Source organism: Mesoplodon mirus (assembly GCF_964341445.2).
Source record: "Mesoplodon mirus genome assembly, chromosome: 7".
Lineage (NCBI taxonomy): Eukaryota > Metazoa > Chordata > Mammalia > Artiodactyla > Ziphiidae > Mesoplodon > Mesoplodon mirus.
In genome coordinates this window covers 87,950,070-87,974,946 of record NC_138983.1, presented here as the reverse complement: position 1 = coordinate 87,974,946, position 24,877 = coordinate 87,950,070, and the positions used below count along the sequence as shown (strand labels likewise).

At 50.5% G+C, this 24,877-nt stretch overlaps 2 protein-coding genes across 3 annotated transcripts in view; one reads left to right on the top strand and one right to left on the bottom strand.

The window, feature by feature from the left end:
• Positions 1-24,877, top strand: part of LOC309807668 (interferon regulatory factor 6-like) — a 490,462-nt gene that overhangs the window by 440,420 nt on the left and 25,165 nt on the right. The window lies entirely within an intron of this gene.
• LOC309808036 (BCL-6 corepressor-like) lies at positions 2,818-24,051 on the bottom strand (the record flags this gene model as incomplete). The annotated part of the gene is given in 15 exon segments (XM_082628048.1): positions 2,818-3,291; positions 4,720-4,876; positions 5,035-5,112; positions 5,548-5,693; positions 6,845-7,011; positions 11,890-12,144; positions 12,372-12,567; positions 12,569-12,623; positions 13,135-13,398; positions 13,401-13,478; positions 13,819-14,064; positions 19,457-19,643; positions 20,111-20,164; positions 20,819-21,301; positions 23,950-24,051. Coding segments are annotated over 15 exon segments (2,760 nt in total). The 3' UTR covers positions 2,818-2,999.

Genomic DNA, 24,877 nt, shown 5'->3' with positions numbered 1-24,877 from the left:
TTGATGTGCCTTGGGGAAATAATGGTTTGACATTTAAGCAAAAGTACTGTCTTGAAGACATTCAATTCTTTATATTCATAAAGTAAATTTTGGTAACAGGGAACACTGACTGTAAATGAAAAAAGTCTTATTACATTCCTGAAAAAGTAAAAGACTCAAAGTGCCTTTGTTACTCTAAAAGGAAAATCATTAGTGTCATTTTTCTATTAACAATAACTTATTAAAGCTCCAAGCAGAAACAACAGCAATCACTTACACAGTGCTTAGTATGTGCCAGGCACTATTTATACAAATAAGTGCATTTAAACCTCATAATGAGGCATAGAGGTTAAGTGATTTGCCCATGGTCACTAGCTATGAAATGGGAGAAAGGGACTTTGAACCTAGGCCATTTGGCTTCCGCACCCAAGTTCCTGACTGTTTTCTACCTCAGGGGTCAATGGACTTGCCCTGTACAGGCTCAAAGAAGTTTTCAATTTTTAAAATCTAAATTTAAACATTTCCAGATTTGTGGGCTATACAGTTTCTGTTGCAACTACTCTGCCCCACTGGTGTAGGGTGAAAGGAGCCACAACTACCATGTAAACAATGGGTGCGACTCTGTTCCAGAAAAACTTCCTTTACAAAGCCAGGCGACGGGCTGGATCTGGCCCACCAGCCAGAGTTTACCTATCCCTGATCTGCACCATCAAACTATTAAAAAGCCTTCATGTCAAATTATTAACTAACTTTAGGCCTAAATACAGTCATTATAACCACTGTAAAGTTGTTAAGGCATTATTTTAAAAACTGTATTTACAAATTGCTGATGTACTGACTTTTATTAGTTTAAAAACTACAACAGCTAATAAACACTTGATTCATTTAAGTCTTGAAGACTAGAATGGCATAGTTTCTTCACAGTATTACAATAAAAGTTTTCAGTAAAAAAACATACATAAAAGTATTATTAGGTATTATATATTAAATCTCTTATTTCTAAAATTAAGTGGACTATCTTTACTAAATGGTAGAATCCCAAACTGAAAACTGGTCATATTCTTTCAGCAAAATGAAAGCTACGCTCACATGTATCAAAAGACAAAAATTAGGGCTTCCCTGGTGGCGCAGTGGTTGAGAGTCTGCCTGCCAATGCAGGGGACATGGGTTCGTGTCCCGGTCCGGGAAGATCCCACATGCCGCAGAGCGGCTAGGCCCGTGAGCCATGGCCGCTGAGCCTGCGCGTCCAGAGCCTGTGCTCCGCAACGGGAGAGGCCACAACAGTACCACACACACACACACAAAAGACAAAAATTAACTGCCCTCTGTATCAATATATTAATGTGTTTCAATCACATATGTTTTCATGAAAGTTTAAACATAAAATCACCTTTAAGATCTAGGCCATGTGATCTGCTCCATGCCATGTCAGAACACACCCTGTTAAGTTTACTTAACTTGTCTTACGTGTGATAGAATTCTTTATACCTTGACAAATAACTAAAAGGAAAAAAAAAAAACCCACACACACAATAAGATGAAGAGCCTATACATTTGTCAATCTTGACTTATTTGCTTTTCTTGAGTCAGTTGCAAGTTTATAGCCACATTCTCAAAATCATTAACTACAATCTTCCCAAACAGGTAATTGACGAACAGATGCATTCTAAAACTTGTCAGTAACAAAGCGCTATTCCAGTTTACAGCAACAGTTTAATTCTACTTAGATACTAAAACTGAATACACTGAATACTGCAAACTTTATTCCCAACCACTCAGCAAAGTACTACATACCTTTTCAGATATAGGGAAAAAAAGAAAAAGCATACGATTCTTCCTATTTTCATTTCCAAAGATACATCCCAATCTTAATGATCAATCAGCGATTTCAACGTCAACTATAAACCCAGTATACTGCTGCTATGCAGTGTACTAGAGCAAGAGAAGAGAGAGGACCTCAAACCCTCTGTTCCCTCAAATTCAAAGGCAGGCTTCCTGACCCCTCCAGACCACTACTGGACACAGGGAAGGCACACTAATGTTGCAGGACCCCAACCAAGAGTCACCTGCTTTGTGATTACTTCCATGACACACCCTCACCAACACCACTGAGTTTGCTTCTCCTACGGGACGTTACATGTATTTCCTATTTTAACACATACCACAGTGCATCATAATTATGATTGCAGATAGATGTTCTAACAATTGAAAGAGAATGATGACTTTTTTGCTCTTTACATCTTGCTATTTCCCGTCCCATAATATTTCTTGAAGCGAAACCATAAAATATAGACAAACACAAAAAACAGAAAATATACAAAACGTGTGCTTTGCACCTTAACGCAAACTTAAGTAAAATTAGTTCTGACAGTATCCAGCATGACAAACTTCCATGGTACAAACGAGAATGGACCAAGGTTTGAGCAGGTACAGGAGACAATCCAGGCATGAACAACACCAAGGCAAGGTAGACAGGAAGTAACATGGTGTGTAGGAAATCACGAGACCAGTCTGATGGGAAGAGACTTAAACAAGACTGAAACTCACTTTCTAAACCTCCATCGCCAACTGGACAATTCGCAGGACACAGGTGCACCAAAGTGGCCAATTTATTCAATCCCTTTAATATGGAGGAAGAGTTTAAAATTTTACTGGTTTAATTTGCCCCAAAAGCAACTCTCAACAGTTATGGCCTCTGTCGTCGGAGCTTTGTATGAAATTAAGTCAAAGTGTGGAGCTCCTTTGCCTTTTTTTTTTCTCCTTAAAAAAGAAAAGAAACAATTGTTCCGAGTAAAAACAAACATATTCCGAAGCATGTGTACGTTGAAAAGTAAAGAAACTTTATTAACAACTTCATAAAAACTGACTTAAAATTTTAAAAAGAAAAAAACATGTTTTGAAGTCCTTCCGACTGGAGTCGTGTCTCATAGTGTCCTTTCTTTACAGAAATAGTCGTATTAGGACACATATGCACAAGGATTAACACCATGACACACTGTACACGGCGGGCCCCGGCGAGCTCACCAGTCGTCGTCTGAGTCCAGGTCTCTGGGGAGGATCCACTCCACGGATGAGCCCAGCAGAGTCTGAAGCTCGTTCGTGAACTCCACCAGATCTAAGAGCTCCTTACTTTCTGGATTACAGGACTCCAGGTCTTTGGGGCAAGAGAATAAGAGACTTGCTGACACTTGCCGGCAGAACTCGGCCTCCGCGATGGTGACGATTTTCACATTTGGGAAATTGCAGCGGAATATGCAGGAGGACATTTGCAGTTTCTTGAGCAGGTCTGAGAGCAACAGCCAGTTACGAGGCCTACACAAGAGAAAGGACAGTGGTTTGAGTTTCCGGCAAAATTAGAGGCGCTCCCAACTATGAACTACCCGTCTCCTGGCGGTGAAAGGGCCTGCTACTTCCACTTTGATTACCCCACCCCCACCCCACTTCTCACTGTCCTTAGAAGGTCTACTTCTTCTTCTTTTTCTTTTTTAATTTTATTTATTTATTTATTTTTGGCTGCGTTGGGCCTGTTGCTGCGCACGGGCTTTCTCTAGTTGTGGCTCGCGGGCTCTAGAGCGCAGGCTCAGTAGCTGTGGCGCATGGGCTTAGTTGCTCCGTGGCATGTGGGATCTTCCAAGACCAGGGCTCGAACCTGTGTCCCCTGCACTGGCAGGCGGATTCTTAACCACTGTGCCACCAGGGAAGCCCGGAAGATCTACTTCTAGCGGGGGAACTCTGGACTCATGTGCATGTGTTAAGAGGCCACCTAGGGCGGATCAGCCAACTTAGACAAAAGCAGGGGCAGCGCCCCTGAATGAGCCTCGTTGCAGGCCACCCCAGTGCTGCCTTGGCTCTGGTCACAACTCAGGTCACCCCTCTCCAAGTAAGTGCACCCCGTTCTAGTCACTAGGGAAAACCAGTCTGTATGCCAACCCAAGGGAGATGGCAAACACCTCTTTGACCTCTCCTCTCCTCCGGCCCTCACGGAGAGACCATGAGAAACACTCGAGGTCACCTGGCTTTCCTTTCCTTTCCCACACCTCCAACCCGCCCCTCAATGCTGCCGGGAGTGAGGCTTTTTCGACAAGGGAGGTGGTACAATCCTTCCTGATACCCTGCCACGCTTTATGATCTCTATCCCGAATAGAATGTCACCACAAAGGCAGACACGGTCCCAGCCTCAGAGTCCAAGGAGGATGCTACTCCTTAAGCACCGGGGTCAACACACAGCAGAGCAAGGTCTCCTGATGTGTTCACTCCGAAGGGTTGGTCATGGGGCACAGTGGCCCGACCGTGGGGACAAGACTCGATCTAAGCAAATCTGAAGACACATAAGATCCCAGGTGCCACATACGGCTTTCTCTAATCTTATACGAGAAGAGGGTACACATCAGTATCGTCCCGTGGACCTCACGCGCCTTGGAAGGCCCCTATGGTAGCCGTTTGGGGAGGATCCCTTCCCCAAGAGTTTAGTGACTGAAACTGTGCAATTGCAGTCGCTGACTCCCGTGTCCTTTGGGCTCTAGGGGTGTGTTCCAATGAGGGCAGTTGGCTGGGGAGCCCTCCCACCCCCCTAACTTTTCTGGAAGAGTTCCACTGCATTATGTGAGGTCGGTGGACACTTGGTGAGGAATTCACTCACCCCCCAACCCAGCCACCCTCATCTGCTGAAGGGGATTTCTAACTCCTGCCACCCCACAGAGCAGCTGGGCTGGCTCTCGACCACACGCTGGCCACGCTCACCCCTGAGCGACGGACACCTGGACGTTATAACACGGCAAAAGGGGGTCTTGGGAATATTCAGATTCCAATAGGTCACCATAGGCCTCGTTGCTGTCATCCTGGTCCTCCGGTCCTGGGGGATTTGCTAAAACATCGTAACCACTTTCATCATCTGGTTCTAACCGGGGGGGCAAACAAGAGAGAGGTCAGTAAGCTGGAGCAAGATTCCAGCTGCTCTCCAAAAAGAACCCTGGAAAAATTCTTTCCCAAGCAAGCCCTGCTCACAGCACCACCCCCACCCCCACAAGCCCAACTGAAACGAACAAGGCTGCTCACCACACACACAGCTGCCAGAGAACTCCGAAGAGCAACCGGGGCTACCGTCGTCAGGAGCCTGCAGGTTATTTAAACAGTCTGCAGAGAGAGGGGGAGAGAGAGAGAGAGAGAGAAACAAGATAACGCCTGCTGGTAAGAGGCAAATGCTGCTAGAGTTCGGGAACATCTCACGCTGGGGCTGGTGTCACCTCCTGATAAGTCCCACTGCACACGCCTCCAAGTATCTGACTGAAACCTCCCCACGCGTCCACCCGCCTTCCTGAGGGACTGCCCGCCTCACCGCCCCAGCCTGCCAAACAAAAGCTAGCCTGGCTAGCTAAGAGTTTTCCAGCCCCCCACCTCGCAAAACTCAAAGTATGTATCTCTTCTTTGACAGACTAACGTTGGGCCGCTTTTCCCAGTAAAGGGTCACTTACAGTAAACGGGGGGTGGGGGTAGGGGGAACCCAGGTGAAAGGCTGTGAAGTCACCGTCTAGATGCTTGAACAAGACCGTGTCTTGACCTCTGCCGTACCTGTTAAGAACTTCTCCAGAAGTTCGCTGTGGTTCACTTTCTTGATGGTTCTACCTGAGTACGTAGCCAGGGTAGGATCAGCACCATAGGAGAGGAGCAAGCGGACAATTTCGAGATGATCATTCTTGACAGCATCGTGGAGAGGCCTAGGAGAGGTGCGGGGGATTACACCTGTGCACGCGACGCTTGCTTCTAAGGACACGGGGCAAAATCGAGCGTGTGTGGCCAAGCCTCGTAGGCGCGCTATTTCACCGAGGAGGTGAGTGTACGGTCGCTGCGACAAATTACTCTGTTATTTCAACACATAACCCTTTACGGGACAGGTGAAGGGACCATCTCAGGCCTAATTCTTCAATGCAAATCTCTCTTAATGCATGGCCCAAGGAGGAACTCAGGCCATGATGAAAACGTTTCCAATGAACTTAAATAGTGACAGACTGTAAGAAGGTAACATACGGCGGGCTGGGGGGGAAGAACCCCAGCACCACGGAAGCAGATACGACAAGCCATTGTTACACCATTACAAACAAAACCCAAAAAGTGCAGTTTGTAAAAGAAACTAGGGGCAAAGTGGAACCTCTCCTGAAACCAATTTGGAGATGAGTGATCAACCCTCTCGCCCAGAAGCAGTCGACAGGCAGGGCGAGTTCTCAGGAGGATACAGAGTCCTCCTGCTCGTGTCCGCTGGGGTCAGGAACACTGTCCACAGTCCCATCCAGAAAGGATGCTATTTGGAAACCATGAACCACCAAATACCTTACGGTTTTGCTCATTTTATGACCGTCAGGAAAGCCCCAGTGCCCTGCCTCGTGGTGGCATCCCAGGTACAACCAGGAAGATGCTTGGGCTGACTCAGACCTGGGCCTCTGGCCAATAAACCGAGGTCAAGGACAGAGTGGGGGCCAGGCCCGGGGATGTGGGTGGACACGGCAGGTCCTATCAAGCCAGTTGCCACTGGACCTGTCTGTACTCCTGCAACTTTCAACTCACATATATGTTCAAGATTGAGATTCAACAGACGCTGGTGAAGAGTCCAGGGTCTTAAAAGAGAACACCCCTGATTATTCATGCAGGCTCAACATTTTCAGGGACTTCTGTCCATAAGAACGTCACAGACTTTTAAAGTTCTATGTAAATTTGCCAGAAAGATCTGTCCGATTCCATTCTAGAGGACTCCGCCACCAGTGTGCTTACATGGCACTCACTCTCCATCTTTCCTTCTGGGGTTCCCCGCACACCCTGAGAACCACTGCCTATGCCCCAGCAGGGCCAGGCCAAGAGCAAGACCGCCACTGACCCGGTTCCATCCTGGGCACTGCAGTTGACATCGGCGCCATATTCAAGGAGGTGTCGTACGATGTTGAGCCAACCTCTTGCACAAGCCTCGTGCAGGGCACAGTAACCCGCGTTGTCGCGGTGGTTTACATCACAAATCTTGTTCTCCAGGCAGTACAAGACCACTTCCTACGGGGAGAGGAGAGGAGAGGAGAGGAGATACCATCAGACCACGATACAGTGAACCTTGTAAGCGTGACCTCCCCATAGCTTGGCGGTGCCCACTTTCAAAGGCATACATCCTCGGGGCCAAAAGCCCACCATGGCGCGGGCAGGCAGCAGGCATCCTGGTGGGGGGCGAGAGTGCGTGAGAAGGGCTTGGAGATGCAGACAGTGTTGTCTAAGGCTCTGCTGCACCACTGGCCTGGCCATGGGCAAGTTACCCTTGAACTTCTCCAAGCTTCCACAGGGCTGCTGAGAGGACGCATTCGGATAGTGATGAAAGCCCTCAGCCCAGGGGCCGACGTGACCAGTACAGAGGTGTCACGGCTGCTAACATCTTAGATGACACATTGCCAAGCACAGACCATTCTCACTTGATGGGTCTGTTCGGTCAGTGGCAGTGGACGATAACACAAGTTTAGATCAAAGTATGGATGACCAACACTTAAAGAGAGCTTAAATCAGCCGGAGAACATTCCCCAGCTTAGAGAAGCAGGGACACCCAGGTCAGCTACATCCTCGCGCCCCTTGTTAAGACCCCAAATCAGAACCTGGGCCTCAGATGCTCTTGTCTGTACGTTAAGTAGAGTTAAAGAGAAGCTCTCTCCCTCCATCCTCGAGGAATGACACAAAATGCCTCCAATAACCCCACCCTCTATTTTGCCTCACTCCACCCTCTCAAGTAAATATGAAAATTTTAGACTGATTCTGCCCCAAGTTAATGACAGGAACCTGATACACCACAGGCTGCAACCTCCACATTTCAAGAATCAAATAAAACGTTCACCGCCCCACCCCCCACCCCGGAGATGTTCTGTGTCAACACTGTGCATTAGAATCACTGTTATTAACCTTATTTCTTTGGCTTGTTAAAACATTAATATGAACCACTCCCAGTAAGCAGAGCAGGAACTTATTCAATGTTTTATTACCTTAAGAAAGTTTTCAGACACATTGAAAGCATTTGCCACCAGAAAACACGTTATACTGTTTATACTGGGTAAGTCGTGCCCAGCAGAGAGCCGGCAGGTTCTGAGAGCTGGGAGTAGGCAGAACGTGCATGTGGCCCAACACATGGTCTGCAGGGTAAGGGGGGATGCGATGGGGTCAGAACAGGCCTCCTTGTGACATCTCTCAGGTAACTCATCTGTTAAACCCAAAAAGGGCGTCATTCTAGCCGCCCATAAGTGCGAGATGGGTTCTGTAAAACCTTTTATGCCCTTTGGAGGACACGCCAATCAAAGGTGACCACTCACTTGGGAGCGAACTAGAATGTTCCATTTGCTTACCACGTGAACCCAATGGGGCATGCTGGTAAACCTGGCCTGTTACTTCAGGTCACTGCAGCAGCTCCCTTCCAAAACAAGAGGAGGAAGAGAAAAGGCACGCCCATGAATGCATTTCTCCGTTTACATCCCAACCTGCCAGAAAGCCCACAATCCTCTGGGCTCCCAGGCCACCTGCCCCGAGCCCTGGTATCCAGGATACCGCATGAAGCTGCTGCGCTTTTAGCAGGCCCTCACTAGCCAGACTTGAGTGGACGGCTGCAAGCTAATGAGTTGTGTGCCCCAGCCAGGGAGAGGCCCTGTCACGTGGCTCTGGGATCAGGTCTGAAGGCCACCAACTGCTGTGCACACATCAATTTACTCAACCCAGGGTTTATTTGCTGTGACAATCATGGCCTTCACCTGGAAACCTTCATCACTACTAGGGCAGATTCAAGGGTACCTAGAAATGAAAGGCCGTCCAAGCTGGTGGGTAAGTCAACTCTCTTCTCCTGGAAGATGGCAGCAAAGGCAGCAGTAGCCCCACGGCCAGGTCAGACTTTTGGCCACGGGCTGTCCTAACTCAACCACGTTGATCCCACTATTTACACAGTGCTTCTCATTTCCCCAGATGAGGACGTCTTCTGTCACCCACAGGAACCCAGGAGATAGCAGGAAAGGAAGGTAGTACTATCCTCATTCAACACTTGGAAACTGAGGCCCAGAGATATTAAACCCCAAGTTCAATTAACATGAAGTACTAGACCTATAACTCAGGTCTTTGGTACCTGGTCAGCTGGGAAGATTCAAAAGGCCCAAGAGGGCCCCAGTTAGAGGGATGCAATCCAGCTGTGACGAGCATCCCACAGGCCTTCTCTGTTGGGGGTCAAGTGGGCTAACTACACTCTCCTAGCTAAGAGGGTGATGGCCTCTAAATGGATGGCAACCGTCGCCACCAACACTTTCTCTAACTGAAAGGTGAAGAGGCAGGGCGAGTCTGTCGACGCAACACATTCCTTGGTTTTATTTTCTCCGCTAGAAATAAACGGGAGTGTCCGAAGGGCAGCCCAGCCATTCCCAAGCAAAGTCAAACTGCTTTTGTCGGACAGCTCTCTGTTCAGCGGCTATAAGCCGAATGCCATTACCTGCAAAATGTAACCATAAAGGCCATAAGCCCGACGTTGTTAGTTAATTAAATGCCTCATTAACTTTTTAAAAAAACATGACTTATTCAATTCATAGAAAATTTAATCATCACCGCTAAAGGCACAAGCATGTGGTTGCACACGGGCGTTTTAGCCTAAGAAATAGAAGCCTTTTTCCCAGGAGGGAATGGTTTGAGGTCTTTGGCCACACAAGTGATCTATTTAACGCGGATCTGAAGCCAGAGTGTGTTTCTAAACTTCCAGAACCAGATTATCATGACATAAAGCTCAGACAGCCTTTATACTGCACATGGTATCTTTGGCTAAGCAGAAGAAAATAACCAAGAATGCTGAAGACAAAACTTCAGGAAAACCCTCCCAAACCACACCCTTATCTGCTTAAGCAAACTGTCCTTCAATTTTAAAAGGTTTAAGCTGCCACATCTCCCAACTGGGCCATCATCCCAACATTTAAAATTCTGCCCAGAGAAATCCCAGAAAGTTGGATTCAAAGTTGAAAGCATTCATCTACTTGTCACAATATTCAGCATCAACACTGGTGATCTGTGGAATCTACATATTGAAATTTACATTTGAAGAAAAAAACAAATCCCACCGTAAACATTCCCAAGGCTTCCTGTGCAATCAAAGGCCAGGTAGCCTAAAAAAGTATGGATCAAGTGCCCCTTGGTCCAGGCCTCAGAGCCACCAAACCAAAATGGAAACTGTCTTAGAGGACCAACGAGGGTCTTTTGACGTCTCTGGTCCCAAAGGGAGGCTGCTGGAAATGATGCCAAGTTCACAGGTGGGGCTCGGAGCCCCGCCCTCCACGGCGGGTGCAGCAGCACCCCGCCACCCCCATCTCCAGCATTTGCTGGAAGCGGGAGTCTACTTTCTCAACCCTAACCCAAAAGTTGGGATTAGGGGTCTCCCCCCCACCTCCAGCGTTTGCTGGAAGCAAGGAGACTATTTTCTCAACCACAGGGGGTCTAGCTCAACACTATGTGCAACATCTGCTCTGTCCTCCTAGGCGCCTGCTCTCAGCTCTTGGGAAACCAACTGGGTGCTCCTTGGACTTCACCTGCAAGTAACTGCGCTAACTACCAGAAAGTGCTCTCTAGCTAATGGAGAGGTCTCCAAGAGACGTGTAGATATACACAAGAGCACATTCAACCCACAACAACAACAAAACACCCCCAAACTAAGCATAGCCCTAGTGCTTCCAACTTCCCACCCACAGTCAGGCCTTAGGGCCAAGGCAGGCACACTTCCAAGGGCTCACGGCACTATGGACCGGGGTGGGGGGACACGACGGGAGACGGGGGACAGGGGCACAGAGCTGGCTGAGGGTGTGGGCGCCAGGGCTCCGGGCCAGCCTGGGTCCTGCCACCCCAGTGCTCAGCCACACCTCCACGCTCAGCCTGCTGAACCGCGTTTTACTGTCACCATTCAACTCCCAGAGGGCTGATGCCAGCACAGAAAAATGCCTTTGCCCTGTGGGCTATCACATCACAATTGCTACTGACGAGTATGGTGGGGGAACTGCACAGGGCATGGAGAGGCATCTGTCTCACAGAGGTTTTGAACTGTAAAAAGGGCAATTCCAGTGTGAGCCAGTCTTGCTGAGGAGCGTGGTGGGCTGTGGAGCACTGCTGGATTGCTACCTGTACGGGGATCAGCTAACCCCTCTGAGGCTCAGTTTCCTCATCCGAGAGTGGGCTAGTACTCGTTACTCCCAAGTGAAGATGTTAACAGGGTGAAAGGAGTTACTACAGATCACATGGGCTTAGGCAGATACCAGCTCTCTTTCTATGTTGCTCTAGCAATAGAGGCCGTCACTGTCATCAGCCGTGCTGGGTTGGGATACAGCAGTGTGGACAGGGAGTTTTGTGCAAGGCTCAACCCCTGCTCCCCGCCCATCAGCCCTCGGCTCCCGTGCCCTCTCAGAAAGAGACTGCTCAGGTCTGCCCCACTCCCACCCCTACTCTGCACAGACACGTCCCACCCGCTACCCCACAGGGGCATCACACTGCCCCAAACAGCACAAGTTAGTAGAGCTAATAACTACTCTCCTTCTTGCTATTCAGAATCCAAAAGGGCTCATTAAAATTCCCCTGGTTGCCAAGCCCTGGGTTAGGTCAGATTTTGTATCAGAGATAAGTGAGCCGGACTGGCCGAAGCAGCCTACCTGCCTGAACGGGAACGGAACATCAGAGAGGCCTACCTTTCTTTTCACACCACGACTGAACAAGCCACCAAAGAGCCCGCAGTGTGAGCGGGGCCAATGCAAACACCCTGCTGGAACACCCAGCCCAGTCCGCCACGTGGAGGGGGCTGGGCTCTGAGACCCGCCCCCCATCCCCAGCCAGTGTGTCCCCCACCCAAGGAGCAGCAGCCGGCGGATCCTAATCCGGGGCACCCACAAGGATGCTCACCTCGTAGCCAAGCCGGAAGGCCTGCTGTAGGAGGGTCTCGCCTGCGTTCTTATTGACAATAAGTCTCCGCGCTTCCGGTGGCATCGGGCGGGACTGGGTGGTCTCTGGAGGGGAGCTTGAGCATGTCAGCTGCGAGACCTGGGAAGATGGTAACAATTGCTGCAAACGGTCCAAGGGCTTCTGGTCCTGCTTGGCCGGCGAAAGATCATAGTCGGAACTGGGCTCAGGCCGCTCCTGAGTGGAGGAAAGCACTTTTCCTCCTCTCTGTCTGAGGGAGGCGGGGCGCGAGGAAGGGGCTGCATTTTTACTCGCTGGAAACTTCACCGCCACCCAGGAGACAGGTCCCCTAGGAAGGGGCAGTGACATTTTTGGGGGAGGGGTTCAGGAAAAGGAAAGCTTTGTCCCCAGAAGCAGAGAAGTAGGCAGGCGGGATGTGCCTGCCCAGGCCCGGGGGGCGGGGGAGAGCCAGGGGCAAGAGGTACCTTGCCATCCGCATTGTCCACGTAGGAGTCCCCTGGCAGCGACAAGCCCCGCCTGGGCTCCTGAGGGATCAAATGCTTGGTTTTGCACGGTCGCTTCGCGGATGGTTTCTCGCTGTTGTCGGTGTATTTCTGCGGAAGGGGCGAAGGCTGCCGATCCATTTCTCCGTCCATGCATAGCACATCTGTCAGGGGGAGAAGCAGCGGGCGTTACACAGTTGTAGCCGGTGAGGAAAGAAAGGCCCATTGTTAGCACTGATCGTTGGAGCAGATTCAGTTTTTAAAGATATACCAATTATGTTTTCAAAGCACTAATATTTTAATTATCCCACATTCAACCAGCAAATAGGCTAACCCACGAAACGCCAAATGGCAAGTCGCTTCAAAGGGCCGCAAGACAGGGCAGAAGCCAGCCCTTCGTGCGCTCCCGTCCCCACCCGTGGGGGGCCTGGGTGCTCGGGACAGGGCGACTGGGGACAGCCTGAGGCTGGAATGAGGGCACTGACAAGCGCCCGGGGTCACCCAAGACTTCCCTTCCTGCCCAGCTGCGGGCTGGGTGATGAGGAGCAGCCCAGGAAGTCGAGCTCCCGCCTCACTGTCCATTCCATAAGGAAGTGTGCAGGCTGAAAGGACCTCATGAAGAAAACTCCCCGCTCGCCACGCGCTACTCTTGTCAACTTGGATGGCGCTCAGGTCCCCTCCAGGGCCGTTTCCCACAGAGGGCGGGTGATCCACCCTCCAGGAGCGCCCCCCGCCCCGTGCGTACCTTGTTCATTGTCACTGCATTTAAGGGACTCCTCCAACCAGCTTCTGTTGCTTTTGGCCTCTGCCCTTTTCCTGCCAGGTTTCTCTTCGGAGATACTATTGCCCTGGGGGGTGACCGCAGGCTGGACCGCCTGAGTCACTTCCGTCCTGCCCTGCCGGCCAGGTTTGCTCTCTGCTGCCGACACCTGCTGCTCCCGCCGTTCTCTAAGGTGCAGCAAGCGGCGCTGCTTTCTGGGATGGAGCCCTGTTAATTCAATGCACACCTCAGGTTGGTCAGCTCACTATAATGTGGCTCTTCTAAACGGTTAGAGGAACTGTTTGTCATTTCCCTCTCAGGCCAGTCAGCTAATGGAGAAATAACTACAAATTAATGAAGAAGCCCCCCGGGGCGGGGAACAAACTGTCGTACACATCACTAACAGGAGTGGGGGAGGGGAGGGGTGTGGTCACTGTGTTGGCTGGAACTTGTCACCAAGTCTCGGGAGGGGGCCTATTTGCCTTTGGCCACCTTTGGGCTCCAGCCCTGGCACCTGGCTTTGGGGGGGTGGGGGGTGGGATGGGGGTGGGGGGTGGGGAGGTGTGAGTGGCTCCCCCCAGGGATCCAGGGTGGGACTGGAACTTTCCACTGCTCCGCTCCAGGACTTCCGTAGGGTGCCCTGCGGGCCCGAAGCAAAACCAAGCCCACCTTTGGAGACCCGTCTCGGCTTGGCTTTCAGCAGAGAGTCCTCCGGGAGCACGGTGGTCTCAGTGTGGCTCCTATCGCCAGACACCTTGCGCTTTCTGTTCAGCCTGAGGGTGGGGCTGCGTGACGCGTCCGGGGCCGCCTGGTCGGCGGGGGACTCTCTGGGGGGCTCCGCGTCCATGTCCTCAGGAAGATCACTGTCTTCTGGGGCTTCGAAGGGGTCAGGTTTGCTTCCATCATAACACTCCCCTAGGGGAGGGGAGACAACCCGGAAAGGAGGGAACAAAGGTCACCAGGAGCAGGCAGGACCCCCATGCCCAAGGCAATCTGCTACCAACAGACCACCCCCCTTTGGAGACCAGGGGCCTCACACGCCGGAAGCACAAAACCCTCAGAAAGACGTCCCAAAGGAAGGACAGCTGAACACAACCAGCAAAGAAAGCAGAAAATGAGGCGCGTAGCCCACTCACAATCCATCCTTCAAGGGTCAAGGTGAGGCATCTACACCATCCCTCTATAGGCATGTGAGATCACTCCCTAACTGCTTAACTCTCCAAGGTGGCTTACTGTTAAAGGGGGGGTGAGTGACCTCACAGTAAGAGCCAACCAATCAGGGCAGAGCTACAAATGACTATGGAAACAGCTGCTAGTCAACAAAAAAGGCTGATGTCATCAAGAGACCAAATAGCCCCCAACTGCCATCTACACAGACATAGCACCCATGTTCACTTGGGTCAGCAGGGGCGAGGGTGAAGAAAAAGGGTAGGGAAAGAATGGTGGGAGGCTGGGAAGCTGGGGAGACCAAGGCAAGAGGAGCCTGGCAAAGGGAAAGGAAAGGCTTCCTGGTGCACACACAAGGGTCAAGGGCAATTTCAAAGAACTCAACCAGATTGCTACAAGTCCGTCTGTCCTCTTTCCACACCCGTGGGGGGAAAAGCATTTCACTGCCATCGAGGGGCTGCTCCTATTTCCTGTCTAGGAAGAAGGCCCTCAGTGACACCAGTCACCCACCTGGCACGTCTCCAAGCCTTCCTTCCCAGGCAACAAGCATCTAAGGACATTTCAAAGACAAGACTCCAACCCCCTTCATGGGGGTGGGGTGGGGGGATGTGGCGGGCAGGGCTGAACTGCTCACACCCCAGCTCCGCCTGTGTTGCTCCTGCCCCCCTGCTCAATCTAGCATCCACTTGGGGCTTTTCCTCCAATCACCCCAGCCTAACATCACTCCTCACTTTTGCTCTAGCCAAAGAAACAGTTCAACTGCTTTGCTAGTCACATTGTTTCTAACACACAAAGAATTCCATAATGATCACTGTGCTGTTAAAGAGTTCCCCGAAGATGACCCTGTGTCCATCACCGGCCGGGGGTGGGGGTGGGTGTATGAGTTTGGTATTTCGTTAACACCTGAGCTAAGCTCCCACAGCCCGTTTTTCTAGATGAAATCATGGACACACCCCTCACATGCTGCTCGCATTCCTCCTCTCCCTAGACCACTTCAAGTATCACTCCCACTTCTGCCCAGCCGGCTGGTCCCCTGATCAGCCTCTCTTGGGGGCATTCCCAGCATTTAATGGCAGCCAGTTGTGGGGATGAACCTCACCCTGGCCTGGGCTAGCCTGACCTGTGCTCTCAATGGTGGAACACACTTAGCTTTTCTCCAAGGGTATCCCAAGGTGGGGCAGATCCCCATCTACTCTTGCCGGAATGGTGGAATCACCCCAACCGCAAGGGTCTCCTGCCATGGCAGCAGGAGAAACCCCAAACTCCTGGCCTGTGCTTACGGGTGATGCAGCCCAGGCTACCGCAGGCCCGGTGAAGACGGCGTGCTGCAGCTCTCACTCCGGCTGCTCTGTGACCCTCTTAAGCACTCGGGCAGGAATGGCGCCGCTTTACAACTCGGCCCCCTTCACTTGTAAAGTGGGAATGTTACTGCTAGCCTCCCTCCAGGGGTGGGCTTCATAATCACGGGCCGGGCTCAGCACAGAGAAAGGCTGGAAAAATCCCTTTAACCAAAAGATGCCAAGACTTTCAGACCAGCCTGAATCTCAGGCCTGAAATGTAGGAAATTTTAAGAGGTGAGCCCTGCTGGTTACACCATTGGACTTCTCTGGTCCAATCTGGTCCAATCAGCCTTCCCTAAAAGCTCCGTGGGAGGGCATCCATGGAGGAATGGAAGGGCTACCTTAAGAACCCCCATGTCCAATTTGAAAGTTTCTTTTTCCAAACTAGGTCCATCCACCCTTCCCCCAACCCCGGAGCCTTTTAGGGCAAAGATCTCAATTCCCCTCAGCTAAGGCCCCCCAAGACCTTATGCTAGTGTGACCTTACCCAGGCCACTAATAACCCTGAAGGACACCCACCCCGACTGCCCAAGATGCCCATGGCCACCAGCTATGGGGTAGAGGCTCCATGTCACTTGGAGCTTCTCAAAGACTGTTCTAACCACGACCCACAGGAGGATGACCCTTGAGGGCAAAGGAGATGGGGAGATAAATAGATACACGGGGATCCTAACCATCAGGCTTTGCCATCATTGCTACTTTTGGCCCTTCTAAAAGTGGGAAGCCATGTGCCCTTGGTCACCCAGTCTAAGCAAGATGTGAACGTGGTCCCTGCAGCATGGTCCTATGACTCACAGCACCTATATCCCAAATGCATTATGGTTGTACCACAGCATCACCTCACAGAAGCATCACCACAGCAACATTTACAAGTCACTGTGGCAGCAAAGCACCCTCACCACGGTTGAGCCATGCCCAGTGAGGCCTAAACAAGGTGAGAGGGTTCTGAGTCGCTGGAAGGCTCCCCAGGATTAAAATCCCCTTCTCTGTAGCTTAACTATAGTAGCACCTCCAGTCAGGGCTAACCTTGTTCAAAGTTACACCCGCTACACAAGGGGTGCAGGGACCTCTGTTCCAAAGTAGTTTACAAACGTGCAGGTGCTCAGCTGGAAGAGAAGTGCCCTGAGCAAAGAAGTTTCATGAAGCCCCTCGACTGAGGCTTCCTCCAGCTCCTGGCCAGGCACTGCCACTGAGCAGGTCCTAGGCCTGTCCCAGCCAAGTGGTTGGCAAGGGAGATGGTTACTCCAAGTTTGAGAAGGAAGGGACCAATGCCTCCTTGCCCCGCCCCATCTTCAAATGCCACTGAGGGTTCCTAGTGATGAACTTCCAAGTCTGAGGAACCTCCAAACTCATTTGGTGAACTTCCAAAATAAAAATTTCACTCAGCCACCCATGTGATCATAAAGAATAAATGAGTATCTCAGCCACTGTGTTTTCAAGTTAATTTCTTTTTTAAACAAGCCCCTAGCAACAAGATGCACCCGCACCAGGACAACCAGGGCCACGCAAACAGCACCCACCACCTTGGAAGCTCCTGGTCCCTCCATGGGTAGGGGCTGCCTCAGAAGGGGGAAGGCATCTTGAAGGCGTCCTGGACCCTCTCTGGGACCCCTGCCCGCCCCAAATCCCCGCCCCAGCTCCCATGTGCTCACAGCTCGGCTCTCGGCCACACCGACACCCATGAGAAGGACCTGAGCCCATATCAGCTCAAGACATGATGGCCCAAGAACAAGAAGGCCCATTCATATCCAGCTGAATGGAATGAACACCTGCTGGGCCTTGGACGTGGAGGCCGCGGTAAGAACAGTGGCCCCTTCAGGTGACCTTTCCTGACCAGCTATTTACAAACCCCACGTCTCTACAAGATAGAGGGTGGATGGGGAACCCACCTCCGTTGCCCCAACCTTTCAAACGGAGCCCCTCACCTTCCCCACCCCTTCTCCTGCCCTCCCATGGTGGCGATTCATGGCTCACTGGGCCATGTCCCGGGTGCTCCAGGAAGAGACCCGTTGGTCGGTCTGAAATTGGAGGCAGGCGGTGGGGGGAGGGGGCTTTTGGAATCATCTGGGGCTCAGGCCCTGCTCCCCATCAGCCACACCGAGTTCTCGTCTCCACGCTCAGCAGGAAAGACTGGGAAGGACGCACGCAAACGTCTCTGGGAAGAAGGGCGGGTGAGGCCACTGAGACGTGAAGGGCAGCGGCCACCCTGGGTTTGGCCACGTTGCTGGAGAAAAGGGCGAGAAGACTCAAGGCCGGTTAAATGCCCGCTCCCTTCCTCCAGCCTCCCTCACCGTCCACCCGGAACAGGCAGATCCCCTCCTCAGAAAAGTGCATCCCCGTGAACTTGGCCTTGCCCACTTTTATCACATCTCTCTGAGAAACTTCCCCAAGAGCTGAGTTATGAGGCCACTCAGGAGGGTAAGGGCTGCGTGTCAGCTGTGAGCACAGGCAAGGAGGGAGGCCTTCTTGCTGCTTCACTCCAGGGTGGCCTGGGCCCTCCGTTTTTCATTCCAATCCCGAGGGGGAGGAGCTCGGAATCGTTTACTCCAGGCACATCAAGAGCCCCATCCCTCGGGTAAGGCCGCCACTGACTAGCCCCAGAAATCCCCTTCTATGGGAGCCACGTAGGACAAACCGGTCCCGGTGTGGCTTACCCAGAACCCTGGCCACAGGCCTTTGTCTGACCCTAAAGATGAGCTGCGGGAGGGCAGTGCTCCAAGCAGCAGAGAGAAGCACACGCTGTGGCTGACCACAATTTTCCCGAACTGCATCAGGCACCCACGACCGAAGCGTGCGGGCGAACGCCGACCCTACGACTGGGTCCAAGGGCCTGGGCCTCCCAAACGTGCCCACCACCCCCGACTGTCCCGTCTCAGGAGGATTTCACGCCCACCCTGTCCTCGACGTTCACCTAGGTGCCCTCACTCACCATCGCCGGTGAGGTTTCTGGGGTCCGGAGCAGGCTGCAGGCCACAGGCCACAAGCACGCACACTGAAGAAAGCGGGAGAAAGACCTCCACTTGCTGCCAACACATCTCATTAGCCCAGGAAGTCTCGAGTGCAAAGCCCGAAGTCAAGCCCAGTGGGGGAGCAGCTGATGGGACCGCAGAGTGTGTGTGACTCGAGGTAAACACTAGCTTTCTCTCCAATTTGGCCTCCAAAACAGAATACACCCCGTCTGGTAGGAAGAACGCCCTCGTTGATCCCACGCCCTTGGAGCGTGCTGTCAACTCCTAATGACTGCAAACAAGCCTGCCACAGAAAATAATTAGGCTCATCTTTCTGGTGCCTTCATCAGCCCTCATCTCATTTGAACGAAACCTCTGCCTTTGGAGGGAGAATCCGAGTACTCTCCACTCCCTCCCACAGGAGACTGTCACCCTGGAGGGTCTGGCTCTGGCTGCAAGTGTCATTCCACTGTTACCAAAAACCCGTATCCGTACCTGCTACAAAACAGAACACATACCTGCTACGCTGGAGGTCTTGCACTGCCATTCCTCTGCTCTACTGTATCAGACTATTACTAACTACAGGACTAGCATTTCTCCAGAAAAAGGAGATGCGTGCCAGGAAACATTTCATAGGTGCTTCACTCCTGGATGCCGCAACGCTCAAAAGGACAACCAGCCTTGCAATCCACAGCTGGGAAGGGTGGCCAGAGCAGCCCGTTCTCCGAACAGCCAGCACCCAGACGCTGGGCCGTCGGAAGCGTATTGTTTCCTCTCACCTCCCTCGGCACTGGGGGAGGAACCGCCCCGTTCCCACCGACATGGTACCACACGCGAGCCGCCTGGGTTCACTTACATCTCTGTCGTTCCGGTCGGCAATGGCCTCCTCCGGGGCGACCGACTTTGGCTTTTTGTCCTGACTTCCTTTCAGCCTTTCCCAGTCAGCGGGGCTGAATTTGCGCACCTCGGAGTCTTTGGTCGTGGGGTGGCCACCTTCTCGCTCTTTCATCTCCAACTCTGAGAAGCGCATCACTGCACGCTACAAAGAGAACGGAGATGGTAAAAAGACACACCTTACCACCAAAGCTATTTCACTGCCCTTACCTTAAAGGAAAGTATCTTCAAAGAAAAGTTTGCCCAAAACCAACCACAATTTATGATACAACTGAGATATTTTAAAATTGAACGATAAAAACGTAAGAGTGTCTATGTGTAACTAGTCACACACTCTTTCTTCGTATAGTCATATGTATGTAGAGATATATGTGGTGTGTATGTATAGCCATACATACACTGTGGCATACAGACAGACATTCTCTTTCGAAGGTAAATAAAACAAAACAAAAACACAACGCAAAGAAAGCAAAACAAAACACAACAGAAAAAACAAATGCACAGTGAATAAAGACGACCATGGCCCACAAACTTCCCTTTGTATATTTGGAAATGAAATTTAACTCAAAAGGTTTATGGAAGATTCTAGTAATAAAAATTAGAAGAACTGACCTCACAGTAAGCAGCGGGTAGACATAAAATACTGTCCTCTTGTAATCCTTCCATCTATGTCATTAAAATGGGCAGTCAATGGATCATTTAGATAACTTCATCCATTTTTATAAGCATAAACCAATTTTTTTCTTAACATTGCAAAACAATTTGGCTTTGTCTTTTAATTAAAAGTAAAATATCTTAAGGAAATTCCTATACAACATCTATCATTCACTAGCAAGTTAAATACATACTCTATCCCTTTAAGCAAGGTTTGTTTTTTTGTTTTGTTTGTTTGTTTGCTTTTTGGTGGAAAAAAAATTGCACGAATCTCACAGACATGCGGCCGCTACACACCTCCACCAAGTATCACGTAAGGCATTCTAAGCAGCGCTTTTAGGTATATTTGTTAACGTACAGTAACGGCAGAGAAATCAAAGCGATTGATAGGTAAATGTCATGCAGTCTTTTAGACATCCTTCGCAATAATTAAAACTTCCGTTATCAGCATTCGAGTGGAGTTTGCTTAAAATCTACAGAATAACTTCAAGTATCCACTTACGTCCCCTTACTGGACACATTTCAAACATTTAAATTATCCTAAGCTTCATTAACCAAATCAGCCCGGTGTCCTGCCCTATCATACCCCCGGCCCCCTCCTCTTCACACATTAAAAAAACCTGACAACTGCTCAGGCTCCTGAAATTCGGGTGGGGGGGGGCTCACCTGCAATGCCCGCTGGTCCCGGCCGAGCTGACTGGAGTCTGCGTACAGTCCGGTAGCGACACGCTTGAACCGGTCACCCACGTAACCAGCGGAGTTTGCGATTCTCTTTGCCAGCTTAGATGGCTTCGGGTTCAGAACTTTGCCATCGGTTGATCCTGCCTCGTCAGCTCCGTCTTTGGTGTAGGTGGGGGTGACGTCCACACTCGGTGGGGCACTGCCCACGCAAAATGGTTTGGGATCCTCTTGGGTTTTCCCGAAAGTGACCGCAGAGCCGTCGCTCCCCAGGGTCGGCTCCAGGAATGGAGTCGAGACCGGCGTCGCCAGGTTCTCCTTGTTGGTTACCGCTGGAACATTCTCCTTGCTTAAGCCGGAAACTGGCTGGCCCGGAGCCTGTTTGAAAGTATAGGCTTCGTGGAAGTCACTGATGCGCCCCAACTCCTCTCTCAGGGCAATGAAATCCCGGTGTGGCTGTAGGGCCACATTTTACTTTTTATTTTTAATATATGTTCACATGTTTCCATAAAGGATCCAAGGTGGCCCATAATGTAAGGACACACAATATTAGCTTTAAAAAAACATGAAAAAAAAAAAAAAAAAAGGTAAATCATGATCCTGGAAATGGGTTGCATCCTTTTAAGGGGTGAGAATAACAGAATGAGTGAGCCAAAGATTTGGGAAAGGATCTCACATTTCCAAATGTCCAAATCTTAAAATTGCACCAAGTGGGAATGTAGCTGTGGCAGTATTAACCTGAGAGAGCTCTATGATCGTTGTCTTGACTCATCACTTGCTTGCAAGGTTATAAATGACAGGGTAAGTGAAGGAGGGCAAGTAGACAGATAAGAGTCATTTCCTCATTCTCAAAAGAAGGGGCATCACCTAGGGAAGGGGACTCCAAAATCCTACAGGAATGCTCTGGATATACTAAATTTTCTAGGTGGCAAAAAGTATCTCATTTGACCCTAGCAGCCAGATGGAACTTAGAAAAGTAGTGAAAAGCTACTCAACTGAACGCACGTCATATGACTACGAGCACGTCAGTGAAAAGTTCAAGGGAAGATGCTGTGGAAGAGCAGTTCACCTTGTGGTTGAGCGTCCTCAGAACGTGCAATGGGAGGTGCAGCACCTGCTCTGTCTCACAGGGACCCTCCAACCTCTAAACGCATCTTTCCTGGGAAGCTGAATTCAAAGAGTCAATTTAAAAAGAAGATAGGGCTTCCCTGGTGGCGCAGTGGTTGAGAGTCCGCCTGCCGATGCAGGGGACACGGGTTCGTGCCCCGGTCCGGGAAGATCCCACATGCCGCGGAGCGGCTGGGCCCGTGAGCCACGGCCGCCGAGCCTGCGTGTCCGGAGCCTGTGCTCCGCAATGGGAGAGGCCACAACAGTGAGAGGCCCGCGTACCACAAAAAATTAATTAATTAATTAATTAATTTAAAAAAGATAAAAGTCTCTAGTAGAGAAATTGTATCAGAGCCTAGTATTAACAGCTGTAGAGCCACAAGTTTCCCACGATACAGCCTTAGCAGAGGCTGTTAAGGCAGTGACAGAAAATTTGTACCGAGGGAAATAGCAGAAGAGTTTGCCTACAATTCACGAAAAGGATCCCTGCACTTGGCCTGAAGGAAATCAGCAAAATTTGTAACAGCCTGTGTATTTGTATGCGGGATTGAGAATGAATTTCATTTTTTAATTTCTCTGAATTATCACATAAGATTCAGAAGATGCTCTCTCTGCCTAGAAGCCACCCCACTGGGATAACTATGCCTACGGAGTTCCTTTGCCTATGACTCCGACTTGCTAACAGACTGGCAGCCTGGCCCCAGGGCCTGGTCGCTGCTCCCAGTGCAATGGTGGATATGGTGTCAACGCTTGCAAAATCAAAGCCCCTTACATCCTCTCCATGCCTCGGTCCCACCCCCCACCCCACTCACCATTGATGTTCAGGAAGGGGAAGGTGTCCTGGATGGGAACGTGGTGCTGTGACTGGTCCAGCTCATCTTCCTCATCTTCTTCATCCACATCATTATCTTTCTCATCCCAAGGAGCAGATCCAGTGGATCCTACCCGAGAAACACACACACACACACACAAAGGTCAAAAGTGAGGCGCTCACGTTGCACTGTCATCCCTGCAGCTGACCCACTGTTCAAGCTAGGCACTGCCAACACAGAGGTTCCTTGGGTTCAGTGTGCACCCTCAATGCCAAAGAGTGGGAACCAAGGGTGTTCACCCCACTCCCAGCTTCTCCTACGGAGCCCCAGTGCAAGCTCTCATCCCCTCCCCTATCCAGGAGCTGCAGACCCTGCTCCCTTCTCCTAGGAATCTTTTAATTCCTACTCTAAACCCCTTTCTACACATTCGCATCCCTTCTAAGGACCCAAGGAGCACAGCTTCTCTCCTTTATAAGCTTACTGTGAAGACAGACCCTTCCCTCATGGCAGAGCCTCACTAGATTCACTGGAGGTCAAGTCTAAATTATCTGGCTCTTAGTCGGAACTGGCTAAACATTGAGTAAATATAGGGATCAGGTGGTATTCTCCTAGGAAAAATACCATACAAATTAAATGATCACTTACCCATCATTTATAAAGAGCACTTAATAGCCTTCCTAATGTCATGGCAATTGATTCTTAGAACAGCCTTTGAAATACGCAGGAAAGATGAGAACCCAGATTTTATAGTGGAAGAAGGTGAGGCTCAAAACGTTGAATGACTTGATTCAATGTCCCACAAGTAGTGAAATGGAAAGACCGAGGTTTATAACTCAGACCTTCTAAGTTTTAAGCCCTCCTTCTTCTAAACTACCTGGCCTCTCTTCTCAGTGTTGAGTCCCAAGAGAAGTTATTTTTTATAGAACTCAATACCCCCTCTTCTTTCTAATGCTTTACTGTTCCACTGGGTGGGCAGGAAGACTGTGCTGAGTTTATATCTTTTGTTCTCTGGGTTCTTTCTAGGGACAGCATTTCTTGCTTTATTTACCAGTCTTCAACTTTGTAAGCGAGGCGACTTTCAAGTCGACTATCGCTTTAAGGGTCCAGCCCGGAACCTGGCACACTGCCCACCTTCTCCCCAGCAGCTGGGGCCTCACCTGGGTTAATGATAGAGCCCTGGGGCTGGGGGATGTCACACACTCGATATATCTTCACTGGGTTCATGGGCACCTCCTTGGTGCCGTCGTACATCAGGTTGAATTCCCTGCTCTTGTTGACGCACAGCGGAGCTGGGCCTTCCATTTAGTTGGGTCGGGGTCGTCCACCCCTTCCTGGTACTTCCCCTGTCTCCACAGCCCAGGCTTGAGGGATAGGAAACTGCAGTGAGTGCCTGCTTGTTGCCCAGAAACACTGGAAAGTGTGCCCGCCCTCCCTCGTACAGACACAGATACACACAGCCCTGCCTGACCGCCCCATCACCCCAACTCCAATTTACAGAGACTGCAGCAGAAAACACCACGCTGGGGACCAGGCAAGGCAGGGCCTGAGAGAAATTAAACCAAATGCAAATACAGTATTTTAAAAAGAGGAGCCTCATCTCAAGTGCTTGTGCCAGCATCATCTGTCAACACTACAATGGCCTTAATGAAGGGTTGAAAATAAAGAAAAATCTGGAACAAGTATACACCAAAATACTAATGGTAACTTTTGGATAGCAAGATTTCAGGTAATTTTGTTTTGTTTTGTTTGCCTTATTTGTTTTTCACATGAATTGCTTATATAATAAGAAGAGAAAGGGAGGTGGTGTATGATATGAAGAATTTAGGCTTGCAGTTCCCTCTCCCTTCAGTCTTTAATCTGATGCACAAATAACTGTTGAAACCAAGTACCTTTAGGAGTAGCAGCCCACAGGAGGGCAGGAAGCACGCTCTGGGGGTTCAGCTGGCCTCAGTGCGAGGCTGAGGGCCTCAAGTCCTAATAAACTCACACCACCTGCCTTTCCCTGCTTCCCCAAACTCCCACATTGGGAACATTTTGCTGGGAACACCAGGGGCTGGTGGCCTGGGCCAAAACCAGTGTGGCCCCGCCTCTCTGGTTTTCAATTTCCAGGTCTAACAGGCATTTATGT